Source organism: Ammospiza caudacuta, chromosome 1 (genome assembly GCF_027887145.1).
Source record: "Ammospiza caudacuta isolate bAmmCau1 chromosome 1, bAmmCau1.pri, whole genome shotgun sequence".
Taxonomy (NCBI): Eukaryota; Metazoa; Chordata; class Aves; order Passeriformes; family Passerellidae; genus Ammospiza; species Ammospiza caudacuta.
This window is the reverse complement of record NC_080593.1, coordinates 118,507,534-118,529,873: the sequence shown is the minus strand read 5'-3', so window position 1 is coordinate 118,529,873 and position 22,340 is coordinate 118,507,534. Positions and strand designations below refer to the sequence as shown.

General features: G+C 40.5%; 1 protein-coding gene across 1 annotated transcript in view; it reads right to left on the bottom strand.

The window, feature by feature from the left end:
• The window catches only part of NKAIN3 (sodium/potassium transporting ATPase interacting 3), a 310,170-nt gene extending 289,504 nt beyond the window's left edge, over positions 1 to 20,666 (bottom strand). Inside the window, exon 1 of the mRNA XM_058813929.1 lies at positions 20,613 to 20,666. Coding sequence (XP_058669912.1) covers positions 20,613 to 20,666 — 54 coding nt within the window. The remainder of the gene's footprint in view (positions 1 to 20,612) is intronic.
• Between the last annotated feature and the right edge of the window lie 1,674 nt (positions 20,667 to 22,340).

Below are 22,340 nucleotides of genomic sequence, written 5' to 3'. Positions count from 1 at the left end.
AAGAGTGAGAGCCACATATAGGAGACAATAATCCGTGAAACCTCCTAAATATTTGAAAGTCCTAAAAAAACCCAGTAAGAAATAAGAGGTGCATGAAAAAATATGAGCTCAAACATAAAGAGTCTTTTTTCATACACTTATAGATTAATTCCTTTGCAGAAAGAAGAGGAAGACTATGTGAGCATATATCAACAACATAGAATTCCAACAATTACTTATTTTTTATTTCCATCTATAAATATGAAAATGCAGTTGCCAGCTGTTCTGGTGCCTAGTGTAATTTTCCTGCAGTCACCAGTCTCCACGCAATTTATGATAAGATTGATACATAAGTATGAAGTGGTTTCTCTATTTGCCCTTTATGTCACAACCAAAATTTACTTATCAATCCCTTTCAGTTAAAATAGGGGTTTATACTAAAATATATATATATATAATAACATATATATATGCAATATACATATGTACCAAATAAAATTGGTATGTCACAATTATTGATAGGCTAAAGCCCAGTCTTAGATACACTCTTGAACACATTTAATGTCAGCTGTATGAATCTGTTTAATTTTGTGCCTGTCAATCTAAACAAAACAAAAGAAAACCCTAGTTTGCTCTTCAGTCTGGGAATATTTTCCCAATATAATTATTTCAAATTCTGAATCTACTCAGAATTAAAAGCAACTAATCCAGTGATAGCTGAAACTCACATTTCTTTAAGATGAAGACTTTTTATCCAGAAACATTGATTAAACAGTGACAAAACTATTCTATGAAAATCCCTTAACTGTTAGAATAATTTAAAAACAAAATAGGTGGGCTTTCTACAAGTTCAGACCCTCAAATTCCTCGTGCCACTGCTTTTCTGGATTGACTGAACAACTTCTCAAGGATTAATTTCTTCCTGAGTCAAACACTCATGGAGGTAGGAAGCAGAAAGTAACCACAAACTGTGTTTGCACACAAACACACACGCATATACAATACACACTAATTTATTTAGTTTTAGTGACATTCTTCTAAAATACTTCTATTTTCCTGTTCCACATGTATATGTGCTCATATTTTTTACAGGGATGGCTCAAGTTTCTCTGTAATAATGGTTGTATCACAGACAGACTTTTGAATAAATCAAAATTTCAACATTATTTGAAAATTTGACTTTTCGGTTTAAAATAGTCTGCATAAAATTCAAAAATGAATTTGACAGTGCTGTTTAATGCTTCTTGGAAATTTTTGTGCAGCTTTTTCTTCCCTCTCCTAGATGCTTTTCACCTGTACTGTATCTGTCATTATGCATTGAGACTAGAGATTCGTATCATGTGTTAACAAAGAAAAGTATGTCATCTTAATCTAGACATCCACAGAGAAGACTGAAAATATATCAACAGGTGTCAGCTCTCAGAGAGGAACCACAGTAGTGTTTCTGAATAAAGGTAACATTCTCTGTGAAAACTCTCTACTGAAGGTGGTTTTGCCTATCAGAAAAACCCAACCTTTTCTTTTGTTTCTTTACTAGATCTGATTTTTTTCAAGTAAAATTACACCATTATGTAGTAGGGGAATATGTAACTTGTAACTATGGAATATGTATATTTCACTCTGCATGGCAACAGCATCAATAGTTTTAGTTTACATTAGAAGATTAAAAAGACAAATACTGAGAGATCTGTTATCAGTACTTTCCAAAAATCCTGCTGCTTTTCTAGCTGTAAAACATCTGGCTGAACAATGAACTTGTTTTTACTATATTAATATTCAGTGTCAATACTGCGCTCTCACCCAGAGAATATATTTCATTTTATTTATAGCTAGAAATAGGTAACAAATAGCATAGTCTCTTTTTAAACCAAGGTATTAATGGTTGCACTCCACAAATTAATGTCTAAGATTTGATCTTTACACTTTACCTTTGCTGATTTAGAACCTATTTTGCATACCTTAGATGCTGATATAGTTCATAGAATCTAATCTACAGCAGGTAGAAAACATAATGAATTTGGTATGGATGTGCCTCAGTGTTCCCTTCTCTTGGTGCCAAATGTTGTTCAAACTAAAAAATTAAGATTTAAGGAGTAAATTGTCAGTTATCTGAAACGGGGCTCTCTGTACTCCACTGACTGAACAGAATGATCTAAATTACTGGGATGATAAAGAAGAGCACATGCAGTCATTTATTACTTTGACCACTTCATGGTTGTTTTTTCAATTGCCAGGAAAGCAACAGAATCATGTATGAACCTTTGATCCCAAAGAATCCATAGTAGTTCCAGGTGTGTTTAACCTGGTGCTTGTGACAGTCCTTGAAACAGCCTCAGTGTTTGTTTTGTAGGCCCACAGGGAGTGGATGCTGGGGGACAGGCTGACCTGAAACTCATTAACAAGATGCTGGTCTTTCTCACTTTTTTGTAAAGAACAGAACACACCCTGGAAAAAAAGAAATAATTATGATAATTGAAAATACACCCTTACATATTTTCAAACACCAATCAGCTTTGAGCATTCAAAGAACACCAACAAGTAGAATGTAATATCAAAATGCTATGATCAATATGCAGAAAAAAAAATCCTAGATCATCCAGCATATTTCCAAGCTTTGGATATATGATTTTCAAACTGAATAAACTCTGTGACTCCACTTCTCAAAAATTAGGACAAGGCATTAGTGGGAAAAAACGTATGAAAATATTAAGTGCCAAGATTTTCCTTTAGGAATTTACAGCAGATCTGTAAGTCTTGGCATGCTTGCCCCCCACAACAATATAGTATATTGTCAGCAATATTCCCTGCTATATTCCAGCCAAGAGGAAGATCTCTCTCCTGAAAATTACTTTTGAACATAGTTCTATGAGGATTTACTAGTAGATATTCACTAAGCCACCAAGAGAAGACATTCATTATAAATTGTATGGTTTCAAAAATATTTATTTAGCAGCCTAAGCTGAGGACAAAGAAAAAAATGCACAATTCCCAAGATTAATCAAATACTAAACTGCCACTCAAACCACTTTTTTTCTCCACATATGTGGGTTTTTCCACTAGCAATATCCACTTGAACCACTCCATTATTCACTCACCAATTACAGTCATGGACAAAACAGACTTGACTTTGTGTAATGAATTCAATTTCCTACAAGTCCAATCACAGTAGAAAACAGAGAAGCAGAACTTTTTCCCTCGCATATCCAAACTAGTGGATACAATTACTTCTGCCCAATAACTGTTTCCCCTTCTTAAATATGTTACTACAGAGGCATTACTACTGCTGCTGACCTGCCCAGTGGGAGATCAGTCTTGGAGCCAGATGGAATTGGCTCTATAAGGCATAGAAGCTTCTGGTAGCTTCTCACTGAAGCCACTCTTGTGGCCTCCCTGCTACCAAAATCCTGCCACACCTACCAAATATACACATTAAAAGAGGGAAAAAACTGGAAATCATTGTCTTACATTGAAGCAAATGAGAACTAAAATGCACCAGGACTGGATCTAGCAGCAGTGTGAATGAGCAGCACCTCCATGTCATGCATCCAAAAACTTTTTATGAGAAAGGGGATATTTACCCCACCATTCCTGGGTAAATCCATGTCTGCAGAAGTCACTGGGACATATTTTCTAGTTGTAAGGAAACTTAAGCAGTGGAAAGATAAGATTTCAAAAACTAGGATTTTTTTAATAAAGAAAGATACACTGATAATGCCCTGAGGCCTCAGTAATGGCTTGTCTCAGTTTTGATGGTTCCTTTAACTTGAGTTCTTACAGAATCATAAAATCATTTAGGTTGGAAAAGTTCTTTAAGATCATCAGGCCAACCATCAACCTAAAATTGCCAAGGCCACCACTTAACTATGCCCCTAAGGCCCACATCTCTATGTCTTTTAAATACCTTCATGTATGGTGACTCAACTGCTTCCCTGGGCTGCCTGCTCCAATGTTTGACAACCCTACTTAGGGAAGACATTTTTCTAAATATCACTTGTTGAGAGAAGAAACTGACCCCCACCTCACTACAACCTTCTTTCAAGTAGTCATAAGAGAGCAATAAGGTCCTCCCTGGGCCTCCTTTTCTCCAGGCTAAACAGCCCCAGCTCCCTCAGCTGCTCCTCATAGGACTTTTTGCTCCACACCCTTCGCCAGCTCTGTTTGCCCATCTCTGGACACGCTCCAGCACCTCAATGTTCTTGTAGTGAGAGGCCCAAAACTGAACACAGGATTTGAGATATGGCCTCACCAGTGCTGGGTACAAGGGAACAACACCTGCCCTGTTTCTGCTGGACACACTGTTTTTGATCCAAGCCAGGATGCCATGGGCCTTCTTGACCACCTGGGCACACACTGGCTCATGTTCAACTGGCTGCTGACCAGCACCCCCAGATGCTTCTCTTCAGAGCAGCTTTCCAGCCACTCTGTCCTCAGTCTGTAGCATTGGATGGGGTCGTTGTGACCCAAGGGCAGGACTGGGCCTTGCTGCCCTGAATTGATAGCAGTTCAATATGTTTCTCACTTTTGCATATGCAGGTACTATCCAGTTTATATCAAAAAATTGTTCCATAACTGCCCTGTGCTTCTCTTAGCTCACATGAAATCTTTAACATCACAGCTATCTGCTCTAGGATGGCAAAGCTCCTGATAGGCACATGGCTGCATCAATGGATAGATGAGAGCTGTCTTAGCCTAGTTTATACACTTAAAGAGGTGTCATAACAGCTTACAGAAAGCCAGAAAATCCTGTTGACATATGTCACATCTAAACCAAAAGACTCCTGCAATGAAGCTCTGCTAACAGTGCTATGACTACAGACCACAAATTAGAAAAAAATGAAGCATTATGTAACACTACAAAGTTTTTGCTACATGGTCTTTATATCTGACTTCTACTGCAAGTCCTTTGTGAGTTTTAATTCAGCCTGTGCACTTTTCCTTTCAGCCATTTCTGAAATCAGGGTCAAAAGCAGCCACAAGAGATCATCTGCCTCCAGACAGAATCAACTGTATAAACAATACATTCTTAATCAAACACCCCTGTAAAAGGACCCCTAATCCCCAGGAAATCTTTTGGTTTTGTAGAAAAGTAAAGATGGAGAAGTGTTTAACCCATATAGTATATGTACTTTGCATGTAAAAATAATTCCTCAATGAGAGTGCATGGGGAAAAATATGAACCATTCAAACTAGAATCATAATTCTTTTAGCACAAAATTCAGTGAGATTTTTTTTTTTTTCCAAAGGGAATAAAACTAAGCCAATGGTTTCTTCACCTGAAATGAAAAAGTGCACCTGTATCTGAAAACATCTTTAAAACAAGGGTTTGTCTTTCTTGTTGCTACAGGCTGCCCAGGGAGCTCACAGAGTCTCCCCCTCTGGAGGGATTGCAAACCCACCTGTGTAAGCTGTCCTAGGTGACCCTGCCTTGGCAGGTGGTTGGGTGAGAAGCTCTCCAGAGGTCCCCTCAACCCAAACAATTCTGTGATTTTGTGATACTCCCACTGCCCCAGTTCTTACCACTCCTCTAGAGAAAAACCCCAATTACATGTATTTCAAGAACCTTGTCTTACATTATCAGAAAGGTGACCATTTGTTATGTTTTCTTTCCTTCTACCATTATTTTAGCATGATGCTGTGGAATGTATTGGTTCCAGCCCTGAGTTGCAGCTTTTGCTCACAACTCTTCCCTTCTGAAAGGCAAGCAACAGCATTAATAAGCATGTATCTCCTCACGCCTCTGGAAAGGTCTTTAGACAACAATTCCAGCCACAATAAAGTTCCTACCCTGTCAAGTAGAAGTGCTAAATGTGAAGAATTCTGTTAATGCAATGTTATGATTGAGATTTTCAATAAACCACAGCAGGGAAGCCCAAATTTTGCCTCTTGAAGCAACTCTAAGAAACCACAGTTAATCATCTCAAAAAAATAAAAACTAGAGGAAAACACAAAAAATTTGAAAAAAAATTGTGCATGGCTGAATACAAAACCTGAAATTAGTGTGAACATATTTGACTGATTTCCAATAGGTTTTGGATCCCCTAATTTTTGCAGGTTTTTTCCCTCAATATTAAAGAAGGTAATATTATTTCCTGAACATACTTGTGTGTACGCTGGCCATATTTTCAACTTCCTTATCATCATCCCTCCATGCTACTTCCAAGGAGATATAAAAATATGTTCTGGAAAGGTCAGAAGTTACAGACTATCTGAGTCTTCCCTGTAACAATAGCCTTCTGCTAAAAACTGTGAGGAACTTTACACTTTCTGAAATAGGACAAGGATGAATGAAGACAGTGTGGATAGACACAAACGCCTTAAAGACTTGGTGATGGTATGAGAAACTACCTGTGACACCATTATAATCTGAAACTCTACAAAGCATTTTATTGAAACATGGAGGTAAGAAATATTTTTAAATATACATTTAATATCAAAGCATTTTTTTCAAATATGTGAAGAACACTTAAAATCAAGTATTCAGCTGTTATGTTATAAAACTCATATTCAGCAATTATAAATGACCAAACCTCCACTGATATTAATGGATTTACAGAGGCTAGAGAGACACAGAAAGTGAGTTTTGAATGATCTAATAATAGAAAAAGCAAGGGATACTGACCTCATTTGTACCATCACCACACACCTTGCTACTTGTAAACACACCAGCATGACATGACCAAAATTTCCAAGGAAAAATCTGTATTTGTGCAATGAAAAAGCATGAACTCTTCAATTTCCAGGCAATCTTTTCTGAGAATTTGAAAGCATCAGGCAAGAAAAACTTATAAATGATGAATGGTTATCTTGTGCTTGAGACATGAGCCTGAGTTTTTTCCCTGGCTTTGTCCCAACTTCTCTATGGCCTCAAGCAAGGTGTACTAGCAGCAATGGCAGTAAAAGGCTACAAACTCGCTTTTGAGCATAGCTCTGAGAAATAGTTCAAAACTCCCTAAAGATTAAAAATAACGTGCAAGAAGGACAGAAATAGATTAACTAAGCAGGAGGGGTTATTGGTAAGATTCAATGCCTGCATTAGGAATTTTCTGGTAAAGTAAAAATCAATCTGGAAATTAACAGAATAAAAATGGTGCACTTAAAATGATGCCTACATCAGCTAATTGACTGGGGGAAAGTTTATTGTACACTAGGTCTTGTGTACAGTTTTAGGAAACAGAACTCCGTAAATCAAAACAACAAGAGATTTGCAGGGGAACTCTCAAAAGTATGATGCAATTTCCAACACAGTTCTGAGTATCTGCTCTGTGCTGAGCCTCAGCCACGGGGGAGCAAAGGTAAAACCATTCCAGATGACCCTGGCCATCAGCAGCAGGTTATTAATGCAGCACTGAGATTCTGTCTTCTCTGCCGTGAGAGTTCTCTAACTCTCCCTGCTAACTTACTTCAGAGCTCCTAGGTGCACACTGGCTTCCCTCTGGCCACCTCCAAGCAGAATAAACATTTCACTGCCTCCATCAACTTGTGTAAGCAAACACAATACTACTTCTCTAACTTAAGAGTTCTTTGAATCCTTTATGCATGCCAAATAATAACCATTATAGGAGAAAGTCTCAATTTGTCATGCATCCAATATTTCTAATGCAAAACTAGGATTGTGTATGAATATGCACTCACATAGCAAAAAGGGAAATATTTTATAAGAACAGTGTATGAGTCTTAAAGACATCATTATATAAGAAAATGGCCTCTGAATCAGATGTATTTTGCTTATTCAGATATCAGCATATATTAACTTCTGACATTTGAAAAGCTTTTGTTCACAACTAATAGAATGAGAGCAGAACAGACCTTAAAAGCATCTTAAAGTAATGGAAGATTTAATAAGAAAATAATATACTTTTAGTCTCACAAAAAATGTGAGCATATTAATAATAGATTACCACCACTACTCAGCATGATGTAGGGATCCACGAAATGTTACAGGGCCAAGTCTCATGCTGGTGAAATGCCAGCTGGTAACCCTGATAGAGTCACTATGTGTGAAAGAAAACTTCCCCTGAGGATGTCCAGTGGGTATATTCTCAACCACAACACTTTTCAGATTAGAAGAGGGTACTCATTTCTGCAGGCTTCCTAATGGTTCAGTGACTTCATCTAATGGCACCCTCTAATAGTTCTTGCACTCACCAAGCCCAGTGAGCAGCACAGCTGCCTCAGCTCCAGCTCCATCCCTCTGAGCAGTGGTGCCACAGAGTGAGGATGCCAGCACCTGCAGCTCCTGCTGCTCTCCATGGGAGATGAGGTTACTCACTGGGATAGAGGAGGTGCTCAGCTTTTAGCACAGTCAGACTGATAGTTTGTGTTCTTTAAAGTCACAGAGATTATTACCCCTTAAACACCAGCATAATTTATTGCTTCACTTTTAGAGGAAGAGGATTGAATGTGAGCGGGCTGCCTTGGAAATTACTCTTCTGCCTAGACAGCAGGGATTAGATGTGCATTTGTCATTCAGAGAAAATGCAACAATTAAGGTTTGCCACCCAGGAGATTTGGATTTCTTCTTGCTATTGCAGTGAATATCCTGTAATTTTTTAGCCGATTCCAGTCACCAAAAACTGGATTGACCAAATGAGTTGACCAAGTATCATAATAAGAAAACCATGAACTCACAGTCCTTTTAGTACAAATTGAACAGTGCTTCTATCACCAGACGACTTCAAACTGCCCCTCCCCTGTATACAGATGTCCAGTTCCAGTATTCAGGGGCTACTTGTTTATTTTCTTGTTATCCAGAATGTCCTCAAGAGACTGACTCTTGTCTTCCCCAAGTGCCTGTGGCAAGAGCTGACAACACAAGGGGGGATCCACAAAGAAGCATCTCATCAATGTAGATGTAAGTGTTTGCAACTCTCATTCTGCAGGAGAACTAACTGTGTAGGGATCAACTCAAATCTGTCACCTCCTGAAAATAATCTTTTCAGAAGAGAACCCATGCTTACTATGATCCTCCTGAAACAGAAAGACATTTTTGTCTTTGCAATATATTTTAGCACCTCTAAACCACTTTGCAAAGAGTACACAAATAGAAAGAAAAGTGTTCTCCAAATTACGAGCAAACTTGAGTATTGAAGTGTTAATATGCTCACAGTCACATATGGCCAATACAAAAAAAGGAATAATCATAACTGTGTGTAGAAACATGAAGAACCACCAAGCATAAAACCAGCCTAAACTACGACTTCGGATACTTTCTGTAGAGCGTAAAGAAAAACATTTGCATGCTTCTTTTTCTGACTCCATTATCTGTTTTGCTTTGTAAGTGCTTGAGGCAGGCTGTATCTCAGACACACATCCTGTTCCAGAACCAACCTCAGCTGCAGAGTGCTTCAAATGATCTCTAAAAGGGCAAAGGCAGCCCTGAACTTGGGGCATTATTCACTTCAGCTTCTCAACAGAATAATACACACAGTGAAAGCCCAGCAGTATTGGAGCCCTCCAGCATGACTGGCAATGTGGACCAAGTACAGTCCAGGCCAGAAATCTCAGCAAAAACTAAGATATTCACACAGCCAACAATTTAATGGGTCAGATAGGCCAAGAGAACCAAATACATAATAAAGCTAAAAAATAAATAATTAAATAATACAACCCAAAGGAATATACCAGAATCTCAGTTCAGTGAGATCTTGGGTTAACCTGGACACACTTTTGGCCACAAGGCAGTGCACAAACAGTTCCTCAGCTTTTAGTGCAAGTATCACATACTGACTGAACACTGAAACCTGGAACCTTTCATGGATACAAAATTGCAATGAATTTTTTTGATTGGGTGTCAGTACCATCCTGGTGAGGCTGTTTCACACCCTGCATCACCTCTCTGCAAGGCAGCACACCACACCTCAGCTGCATAGGCTACACTTTGAAATTGAATCAACATGAGTGCATTCAATTGACTGCAGTTATACAGATTAACAACTGCAACTGGCTACAATTAAAATGTAAACACACATCTTCATGATGATTAACTCCTGAAAAAAACATATTAGAGAAATGAGTGAAATGAAGGGTTTCATAATTCAATCCAATTTAAATAAACTTTGGCATCTTGTGGTTACTTCTGGCACAACTCAGTCAGCTTTGGCTTTCATCAAACCACTATGACTAAATTATACATTAGTAATATACAACTTAAAGGCATACATGGCATCTAATATATTTCAATGTATTCTCTTCTGATATTTGAATGAAGTTTGGATATAGGCTACTGCCATTCATATGTCTAATTTTTCACTGTAAATCCAGGCTTGGAAGCATAATTTCCAGTCCATCCTAACACTCCCGTTCCAAGTGCTCTAAACTGCATTACAGTTGATGGCATTACTAGTTCATCTATCTGTTATCAACATGTTCTGCTTCACATTTCCTTCTTTTCTGAACTAACCACAACTTTTCATAATGCTGTGCAATCAACATGTGAAGAACCACAAATAACTGTGGCAACCATACAACTAAAGAAAACTTATGTAGTATAGTTGCAAAACACTTAGATAAGAACAATGTACAGGGCCCATTTACAGCCACAAGTGAATGTAAATGAATTTAAGTGAATTTAACAGTGGTGGCTGGTTTGGGGAACAGGGTCTGAATCTCACTATGACAAACAGATGAAAATCACAATTTGGATGTTGTTCTGAAATAACTGGGAGGAGAGTTGAGAGCAAATTATTTGGCTCCAGAAAAAAAAAAATTACGAATGTGATAAATGGAAATAGTGTATCATTTCATAGCTAGGCACTGGAGACAAGATTTCCTGTTAATGTAAACAGAAATGGTTTATCAGAAGAATGAGGCTGAGCACAAATCTGTGACTAACCAACATAAGAACTGGAAACAGAGGTAATTGAGAAAATTTACTCCCAAATTTGAGCATTTTTTAGGCTTCCTGAACGCCCATGTTGGTGGGGAACTAAAACAGGTGTTTTACAAATGACTATAAACTAACTGACCGACTCTAGTGAGTCTCACTGACTATAATCTGATTAAAGAATCTTCAGTATCTATGGGGATCTCCATGGGAAGACATCCACCTTCAGTATTCTGAGTAGCTCCATCTTCATTAGAGGATGCAAAGGCTTTTCAGGTTTGTATGATGCAAATTATTCAATGAGTAGGAGCAGCAAGGCTTGTCTTCCAGTTAAAATATAAATATACTTACCTTAGTGATGTCTACTTAATTCATGAAACAAATATATATTAGAGAAATTAAACACCCTGCTTTGCTTACTCTGCAATAGAAAGACACAGCAAACTTTTAGCAGGAAAAATAAACATATCACTGGCAGAGAAAATAATATATTGTTGTGATGTCATTCCTTACTATAATGCACTACAGTTTCCACCTTTAGAATTCTTCAGCTTTTTATTCATTGATTGTGGAGACTAAACCTCCAGAAGAATGTTTTTCTGTGCACTCCATTTTAACAGAATTCTGTTTCCAAAATGCATTTAGAAATGAGCTTTTTCCAGTCCATCTAAGAAGCTACAATTAACTGGGAGGTTTTTTTGGGGGGTTGGTTTGGTTTGGTTTTCTAGGCTGATACAGTTTTACATGTCTACTCATTTCCACTGTGACTTGTGCTGAGCTCTACTTGAACGCTCCTAAGCTCCAGGAGCACTTTCCAAGGAGATTCCAGGAATTGCCAGCAGGGAAGTGAAATTGCAGCATTCCCAGGAGAACACAGAGCATTCAAGGCTCAACCAAAGAAAAAAACTAGAGCTGGATGAGAAACATACCAGTCATTCCAATCTCCCTACGAAGCATCATCATCATCATCATCATCTTCATCATCTTCATCACATGATTTTGCTCCCCTGGCATTTTTTATTCAAAGGGTCTGACATAACACAGTAACTTTACAACAGAATAGTGAGAAACTGGCACAGCAGCAGCAGTATGTTAGAAAAGATAAATAAAAACCTTTTCCTTAAGGTCTTATTTTCAGTGAAACCTTAGGCAGGAATTCCTCCCACACACAGAGAAAACTTTCATCTCTCTGATAAAGAGGGCTTCCACATCCCACTTTTTTTTACACTCCTCTAAATACACCTTTCTGTACTTTTCATCCCATGCTCCCACAGTCTCCTTAACTCTAAAAGCATTTCAGGATCCTCACGCTTCATCTCCTAAGCATTATTCTACTTTGCTATATCAGTAGTTCCTTTGGTGTGTGTCAAAACCCTCCTCAGAGAGAGCTCATTGTCAAGCATATACCCTTTATATATATTTATACTTTCTCTCAGCCAAAACTTCTGTACTGATGAAACTGAACACACAAAAAAAAGAGACTTGTGGAAGAGACCTATGGAAGAACTTCAATTTTATTTCTTTGCAGCATTCACTTCTGTAAGGGATATATTACTTCTGCAAGGGATATTTTTCTTTTGGTTGAAATTGGCAGTTGTATTAAGTAGCAAATTTTCCTTTTTCCTTTTATTTTACTGTACTACTGGCATTCACAAGGTGGAAGGGGTTCAAGCTGCCTCTGCTTGAACCTACCATTATAAAGAGCCTATATGTAAAAGAATGACTTTCAGCAACTTTAATGAGAGCTGTAGGGCATTCAGCAACTTGTAAGAACAAATCCCAAATCACCACAGCATTAAAAAATCCATTTGAGTTGAGATTACATGCAAGATAGGGCTGTGTTTGAAGAAAGACATGATAAGGAAGTATAGTAAAAAGTAAAAGGTCTAAAATAAAATCTTTTACTACCATTTCATTACCAGGGTGTTAAGCACTCTGTATGTTTCTGAGATCAGAGTACAGTGATAATGCCTCCTACTACTGTCCTTTACAGACCTACCAAAGGCACAGATCCATAGCAAGACACAAAGACTTCACTGGTCACATATAGAAGAAAAAAAAAACAGCCCATGACACAGTAAAACCTGTCATAGTGCTGCTGGCACAGCTGTGTCAAGGAATTGCAAGTCTCACTCAGAGTAGGAGAGTCTGATCCCAAACCTGCTGGCGTGCCCTTTAGGAAGGTATGCACTAACTGCTCATGAGAGATGAGAAGAAAACTGTTTCATCTTGGACAAAACTGAGCTGATTCAAGATTCAAAGTGAGACACTTTCCATTTGCTACTGCCTGAATTTTGTTTTCAGGACAAATTGTACTAAATAAAAAGCAGAAAGAAATGTTCTTTCCGACCAGTAAAAAAAAATTACATTTACACAAAAACAATGCAATTAACATTATTTTTCATTTTAATTTAATGTCAGTTATAAAGCTTACAGAGATATCATGTCTACCATGAGCTAAGGCAGTGGTGCAAACTTCATTGCACTATCATGCTAGCACCCCTCATAAGCTGACCTGAAGAAAACACTGGCAAAACCATCATTTTGGTCTTCTTGGTGCCATGCCCACCAACCTTCACCCTTCTTGTACAACATAAAAGGTGGAAATTGGGACCATTCTCTATATTAAGATGACATTTTTATACTGAGGCTATAGCAAGACCAGTATCATTTAATATAAACATTTCATAATAATGTTTGCCTTCGTCTCACCTGCAGTGAATTTCAAAATTGACCTAGAGGTGAAAAACTCTGTATCATGTTATCAGTTTCCTGAACCACACAGTAACTTATTACTGCTCCTTTATATTAGTCATCTAGAAGCAAAAAATATGAAGTTCATTTCCCTGTACAGACAGAAATAACAGGCTTTTTGTCCCAAAATGACTGCTTAGCAATTAATTTTAAGACTGACTGAATGAAATATATTTTGCTTCAATATTAATGAGTTCAAAAGATCTGATATACTACATTGTATCACAGCATTGTTACTTATGAAATAATAAATCTCAAGGCAATCACAGGTACTTCTCATTTACTCAAACACCAAAATTTGACACTAATAGATACAACAGAATACTCAAATTGTTACTGCCATATCAAGCTTATTTCCACTGCACTGAAACACAAAAATTAAGAAACTAATTATTTCAAGATAACTCAAATTACTGTGTACTTTAAATATCCTCCTAACAAAGAATTGAAGAACTTTATTCCTTATGCTCTGGTAACATCATATAACACAGGATAACCTAAGTTGCAAGTCTTTAGAGGTCATCTGGTAAAACCTTTATTCATAGCCGAGCCAATTTTGACATCAGATAAACTTCAGTTAGATTAGGTTTTTGAGAGCTGTGATTAGCTCAATTTGAGTTTATTCAAGGATGGAGTTTCCAAAACTTCTTTCAAAAACATGATCCAATGATCCCACTATTTTTTTCTAGTATTCAATCAGAATTTCCTCCATGTTGCATCCTGGATCCTTTGCCTCTTGGCTCCACCAAGCACATCCAAGAAGCGATCATTTCATCAAGTATGGAACACATTAATTTACTCCAGTTCTAATCAAGTGAAGTACAAAACCTCCATTCACTTTTCTTGTACAACATCAGGGCCAATGATTGATGTGACTGGTTTGACTCTCTCTTTGGTCATCTAATCAATTAAATTCATATCATAGAGGGGCCAATAGGCAATACTTTTACGTGAAAAATTAAGGGATTGTGATTTTTCAAGTTATTTGTAAATTTACCAAATTGGTCCTGAAACTAAAAGAGCCTCTTTGCACCTATAAGATCCAAGTCAGATACAGACTGAAAACATGAGCTAAGATTAACCAGTCTTACAAGGCTTTATTTTAGATCCAAACTTCACAAAATTGGCAATATTTAAACACCACCTAAACAACTGCCAGTGCAATCAATCCCATATGATCTCCAAAAATAAGCCCTCGAAGTATTCAAGTTCTGCAAGTTCTACCCAAATTCCATTTAGATCCAACAATACTATCCTGAATTCCAATGACTTTCCAAACCACAATATTTGTTTCTTAGTCCCAAGAATGAGGTCTAGGTAGAATGTAGCAGATCCTGAAATAGAAGCAGATCAGCAGCATAAATGAAAGTTCTTACAATAACTATTTACAAAACTTTCTGGTCTTATAGACAGGAAGAGCAGCTATGTAATTCAAAATTTTCAGTGTATTAATTTTCATTATTGTCATTGAAATCTTAACTCCCTCACTTCATCACTATAAATATATTAATTAAATATTTATATTACAATTAGCCATCCCTCAGCCATAGAGCAGCCAGGAATTGCAGAATGGATGAAACTAAGCAAGAGCTGCATGATTCTTCTCACAAATTTACCCAGTTCAGAAATTTCAGAGGGCTCTGAAAGTTCATGTTTCCTCAAGTTTTGAATTTCTAACTCTGGAACACTGCCCAGAGGAAGTCTTACATGCAGCTTTGACAGGAGGGGATTTCACTTCTGAAGCTGAATTTCTGGTGCATGGAGAGGTTAAATCCTACAGTGTTGATGAGCTCAGAATGTGTGTGTGTTTTAGCAACAGATAACTCCCAACAATTTTGAAAAATAAAACAAAAACACAAAGTGGAAAACAGGTTTTACTCTCTTGCTCCTGGTGAGAGAGATCCTAAAACACATATAGAAACATGTATTCTTTGGATTGCAAATATTTAACTCAAGTAGTTCTACTGGGTGCAGCGTATTACTTGCAATGTTAAGGTTAAATGCAACTATACACCCACATTCCAAGTGTATCAGCCTCTTAGGTATAGCCACCAGCAATGGTCACATGTTTTGGGAATATCATACAAGTTATCAGAGGAAAGCACCATTCCCACTTATCCTGCAACCAGGGCATGGTTCAGGGCTACAACCCCAAGCTTTCTCCATCCTTGCTAGTACAATAGGCACTCCCTCAACTTCCTCCTCCTTTCATCAGTGGACAGATGCTTCATCTCCAGATCAATGGGCTGGTGATTCTTTCATCAACATAAAAAGTGGAGCAATGTATTGGTTCAAAGATTTTACTTTCTCAAATTTATCAATTCCCTTGAATCCCTGAGCTGTTAACTGAATAACTGGTATCTGTCAGTTCTAACATACAACCATCAAGAGTCAAAGATATAAAGTTATAGTATCCAGCTCTATAAAGTATTTAAAAATGAGATGAAAATCTATGCATGATATGTACATATATCACTTCCCCACACAACTGCTGAAATTCTATGATGTCCAGCAACAAATGATGAAACAGTATTGTCCATTCTAATGAATACAGTCTCATCTCCAAATGTAATGATTTACACACATCAATATCATTAATGTTAATGGCAACCATAAATATAAATCTTCTGAATATCAAAAGGGATTAGGCTGTTAAAATGACCAACTGCACTTCCCAAACAAACACTAGACAAAACATTAGTACATAGAAGTTATATTTCCACTGGAATAATTTTTCCATGTGGCCTGCTGACACTTTCATTATTTGGAAAATAACAGGTTAAGTAGGGAACAGCCTATTTTACACTAGCTATAACTGGGTAAACTACACTCTTCTAAATCAGGACCTACAGAATGAGCACTGTGCAGAGGAGCCCAAGGATAAACACATGAAATGAGACTGTCAAAGTCATGAAGGGACTTAGTAACACACTTTCCATCAACCACCCCTTCACCACTTTGAAAATCCTATTCACCATCCCTGTATTTAGATTTTTTTGTGTTTATCTATATATTTCTATGTCCCAAAAACTTCCACTTATTGTAAGTGTTGAAACAACATTATCCTGCAAAGGCAGTTTCTCAGAAACACATTTTCAAAGCAGCATGAAGGTTTTCACTGTGTGACATTTATTAACACCAATTGGATTCACACAGCTAAATCTTGCTGCAATTCATTGTCAATTTACCCCTTCCAGAATTTAATATTTTTTGAATTTGTTTTATTTGCCAAACATTCTCATCTTTCAGTGTTTTATGGCACAGTGTCTGCAATAGCACAGGCACAATCTCTGCCAGCTGGTTTAATTTTCTAGTACAGACAAGGCCAATGTCTCAGACTTCTGGTGGCATCAGTAAGAATTATGGCTGTGATCCAAAGGATTCATATATCCTGATGATATATTTCCCCAATGTCTACATAGCTCCTAATAATCCTAATGACATATTTATGCACAAAAAGGTACACACACACTTCATTGTTCTTTGCTCAGACACCTTTGGCAATGACATATGACAATGCTTCAGTCAGGAAGAGCAAAACAATGAAAGATCAAGGAGGGGTGATGGGGCAAGATACAGTTCTCCTTACACAAAATTTCCTTGGCTTTCAGAAGCAGAATCCACCTGAAGGGGTACAATAAAACCCTGGAAGTGACTAGGAGCTTTTCCTGAACTTGTGCCACCTACACTTCCATCTCAATGGTTTTTTTCCATTATTTTTTCTATGTTACACATAATGATATGGATTCTCATTTACAAATGAAGTTATTATTAAATGATAGAAGACTATTTACAGACTGTCCTTAGGATTACTGAATGAAACATTTAATTGTGTTCATTATAATGATATGGATTCTCATTTACAAATGAAGTTATTATTAAATGATAGAAGACTATTTACAGACTGTCCTTAGGATTACTGAATGAAACATTTAATTGTGTTCATTATAAAAAAGTAAAAGGTGTCAGCCAAAAACCTCCACTTTCATGGATTAAAGCATAACTGAAAATCACTATTATTGCCATTTTATGTCAAAAATCCCCTGACAAACAGCACAGAAAATTACAAGCAAATCATCTTGCAGTTAACACACTTAGCGGGTTAACATTAGAGAAATGGCATTTTATTCACAGTAATGCAGTAACAGTTTTCCTCTTCACTTTTTCCTCGACTATTTCTATGTTGCTGAGATAAAGAAGGCAAAATTTAGAGAACACTAAAGTTTTAAAGAATGAAGAAACTGTGCCTTAAAGACACTGAACAATGCACTCTTCTTTAGAACAAGAAGCAAATCTTGTTTATGCATATGTCTCCAGGGATTTGGCTTTTTTACTTTTCATCTTATACAGAAGAGAATCTACATAGCACACATGCTATGAAAGGTGTTGCCAACTGTATTTCATTATATACTTCTTTCTCAGGTAATATTTAAAGTTAATCCTAAGGCTAAGCCTGAGCTGTTGCCCTTCTCAGACATGACCAGAACACAACTAATGTAAACAACTTCTTTTAAAACATGTGCCCATATGTTTCCTTTTTAAAGTTTTTCCTCAAATCATATAAATCATCAGTACCTCTGAAATTCTACAAGTTAGCGCTACAAGCGCTTGGATTTTGCAAGATTTAATCTAAATTTTGTCTACAATCACCTCTCCATAAGTGGATGCAAAGTGGATGTAAAATAAATCTCAATGAGAATAATTCCAGGGGTGCAGTTTTGCTGCATATGTTTTATATTCATCACCTCTAAGATATTAGAAAAAGATTTAAACTCTATATGGTGTTAACTTCTACATATATAAACTGAACACTACCACCAGTGAGATCATGGATAGCATCTGAGCTTTAAGTTCATGTGTTGTGGTTCAGGAATGATTCTTCCACTGATACTTCCCAGATCATGCTGCCACTCTCTCCTCCCTCAACTCCTTCCTTCCCCCTGCAGGTGCCTGGAGAGGAGAATTCGAGGCACAAAAAGCAAAGCTCATGTGTTGAGAGAAGAACAATTTACTAGAAACAGCAATGAGATTAGAAAAGGAGCAGCAACATCAACAATATTGATACCAAAAGCATGCTAAAGGGATGGAAAATGGTCATCCCAGCCCCACCAGACCCCAGCCATGCAGCCAAACTCCCCCTGGCTTGGAACCAGGGCTATCCCACCACTCTCTCCAGCTTGGGACTGGTGCCACACTACCCCAAACAGAAGGAGCCCTTTCTCCCTGGAAGAGAGTCCTTTTCTTCCATCCCTGGCAATGATGTGAGGCAGTACCAGATAACCTGCAGGTCCAAGCTATGTCCCCTTCAGGCTACTGTAAAAAAAATTAATCACATCTTGGTTGGAACCAGGACATAATATCTACTAGATTACTTCTTGAATATAAAGACTTCAATTTTTAAATGAAAGTAAATTTAAATGACAGCATTTTGCCATACAGACATTTATCAGCACCTGAAAGATGTAGATAAGACAATGGAACATCACTATAAAACATGTAAGAACAGCAGAAAAAACTATGCATTGAAGTAATTTTTGAAAGTTGTTATATCATCTGATAGGTCTTTTATAAAACACGACTCTTTTCCTGAAAGACTTTTTATGAATTTCTCTAGAGATTATGGTGGCCATTCACACTTTACTTCAATTTTTATAGACTCCCAGTAATTCCACAGAATAGTAAATACAGTTATTATAATCCTCATAACTGGCAAAGAGATATATTTGAAGAAATAGGGTTTGTTTCCCCTCCCACATGCATGATGTAAATCAGGAGCAATTCTGCTGCAGTCCTTAGCCTAAAACTGATACAAAACAAGAAATAAAAAATAACAGCAATGGACACAGAACACTTTCCTCACACTAGGAGTGCAAATCATATGCCTCCTCTGTCTCTGGGCAAGGATCTGCCGTTGAGTTACTTATACCACACTAAGTCCATCACTCTATTCACATGTGAATAAGGTCCAGGCTCACACTGGAAACAATGGAGACACACCAGTTTACACAGGCTAAGAACCTGGCACAAAGCCTTGAAAACTAAAGGGTATTTTCAAATAAATGCAATATGTGCAATTGCTTCTGGAGTATTACCTCTGAAACAGAAGCAATTTTAAAGTGCTGTAAGAGAAAAATGGAAAGAGAGCAAAGGATTACAAATACAAACAAACAACTCCTCCCGACACACACACTAAATGCATTCCACTTTTCTTCTTGACAGACACACACAGACAAGGAACTCTGCTCATTTTAAGAGAGATCATGTGGCAAAATGATGACATTGAGTCACCAGAAAAGAGAAAAATCTTTTAAAACACTCTTGGGACCAGGGACTACCGTTAAGGAGAGAGCATTATTTTATCATCCTGCTAATGAGCCAGATGAAGGATTATTGTTGTTTGGCGGTGATTTATCTCAACAACTCTTTTCTCTAAAATAAATATGCAAACTCCACTAAACAAAGAGAAGAAGCGGCACCGTTCTGTTGTTTCAAATCCACGCTGAGGAATACTTAAGCCGAGGAAAGGAACCCCAAGAAAAGTCACGGGAGGGGGCCGGCACACGCGGCTTTTACACAGGCTAAGAAAAATAGGAAAAGAAAGAGGCGGCGATCCCGGTCCCCGCATCTTCCCAGCGCGCCGGCAGCGCCCAGCAGCGTCCGGCCCCACCGCCGACCCGCGGGCAGTGACCGGGGCACCGTCAGTCTCAATTCTTCTTTGGGCAGACGGGGAGAGCCCCTGCCCGGAGCCAGCGGGGCTGGCCCCTTCTCGAAGCGTTCCCAGGGCGGGGAGCCGCTCTCCCTCAGGCGGGGAGCGCTGACAGACACCGCCCGGTGCCGCGGCAGCCGCCTCAGGTGGCCGGCCCGCTCCGTCCCCAGCCACGGCGCCGCTCCGCACCGCCAAACTCACGGGTCGGGCGCGCCGTCGGGGCGGCGGGCAGGGACAGCTCCGCGGCCGGGCCAGCGCCGCTCCGCGCCCCCGGAGCCGTGCCCGGGGCGGGGGAGACAGCGCCCGACCCTGCCCAGCCCCCGCGAAGGCGAAGCGTGCCCCGGCACTCACCAGCTGCAGCGAGCAGAGGAAGATCAGCGTGCAGCGCCCCGTGCAGCAGCCCATGGTGGCAGCCGGAGAGCCGCCGCCGCCGCCGCCGCTCCGCTTCTTCCCTCCCGCACTGGCGCGGCCCCGGAGGCGAGCCTGGGGCTCACCGCATCCGGACGGAGCGGCCGGGCGTGCGTGTGTCCCCCGCCTCCCGCTGCCTCGCTCCTTTGTGGAGGGGCTTCTCTCCGGCGGCGGGAAGGAGCGCGGCAGGGTCGGCGCGGCCCCAGGGCTGGCAGCCGCGGCAGCGGAGCCTCTGCCCGGCTCTGGCTCTGGGGAAGGGGCAGCGGCCGGGGGTGGGCGTTCGCGGACCGGGGCGGGGTGGGCAGAGGGAGCGCGGGTGGGGAGGCGGGGGGCGCGGGTGGGCGTGCGAGGGAGGGCGGGAGCTGTGTGAGGTGTGAACGGGAGAGGAGCGGGGGCGGCGGCGGGCTTTCCTCAGGCGCTCTGCCGGGCGTCCCCGGGCGGGCAGTTTGCGGGGATTTTGGAGGCTCCGAGGGCAGGCTGTGCTTGAGCGGAACTTGCCGGGAGGGGCGGGGGGCTCTGCGGACAGCGGCAGCCCGGCGTGGGCCGCTTGTTGCGAGCGCCCGGTGGAAAGTTCAAGGGACTCGGGCGGCTTAGGCGGGAGGGGCGGGGAGCGGCGGCCGCCGAGCGGCGGGGCGGGCCCGGAGCAGCCCGGCGGGCCCGGAGCAGCCCGGCGGGCCCGGAGCAGCCCGGCCGTGTGGCGGCCGGGGCAGCCCGGGGGCGGTCGCTGGCCATTGTTCGCCGCCCGCGCTGTGCGGGGTCGGAGCGGGCTCCGGGGCAGGGAAGCAGCCCGGAGCCCGGTGCTGGGAGTCCCGCTGGCTGCGGCTGGGTGCCCCCTGCCTGCGGGTGCCGGGCGGTACCCAGTGAGCCTGTCCCCGTCCCGCCGCCCCGGCCGCGGGCAGCGAGTGTCTCGGGATGTTCCATCCCCTCCGTGTCCGCCCGCCAGCCGTGCCCCGGGGAAGGGGCTTCCCTTCCTGGCAGCGCCATTGTGCCAGGCGAGCCCGCCGGCTCCTGCTGCCCCTCGCGGGTGGGAACTGGGAATGGGCTCCGGGACCAGGGACTCGGCTCCTGGCCGTGGTAAATCGCAGAGTGGTTTAGGTTGGAAAAGATCTCAGATCGTGAAGTCCAAGCGTCAATCCAGCACTGCCAAGTCCATAGCGTACAGAGAGATGGATGAACAAACAGTGCTCTCCAGGGGCCTCTCCAGGGGCAGTTGGGAGAAGCAGGATCGGTGGGGATACTGCGCTCCCTACAACATCTATACCTGTCATTTGGTCATAGACAAGTGATGTTCTGGGGCTGGATAATAAATCCGAATATACCACTGTCTCTTAAAAATACGGCGTGGGGATGATGTGTGGATGAAGTGTTGGCTACTTACTTTTTTCCTCTCTCCAACAAAGTATAGATAAATCAGATTATTTTTTGTAGGTATGAAGACATGTTCCACTTACCAGGCAGCATTTTCCTACAGCCTGTTACCAGCTGCTGTTTAACAATGCAGAGACTTCTGCCACAAAACATTGAAGCTTGCCCTGGGGGGGGAAGAAAAACAAACAAACCCAAAAACAAAACACAAAACTAAAACCCTATCTTCTACAAGGCATTTTAATGAGTTACCTGATTCCTGTGTCTGTGAAATACATAGTATTGTATCCTCCAAGTAGATACAGC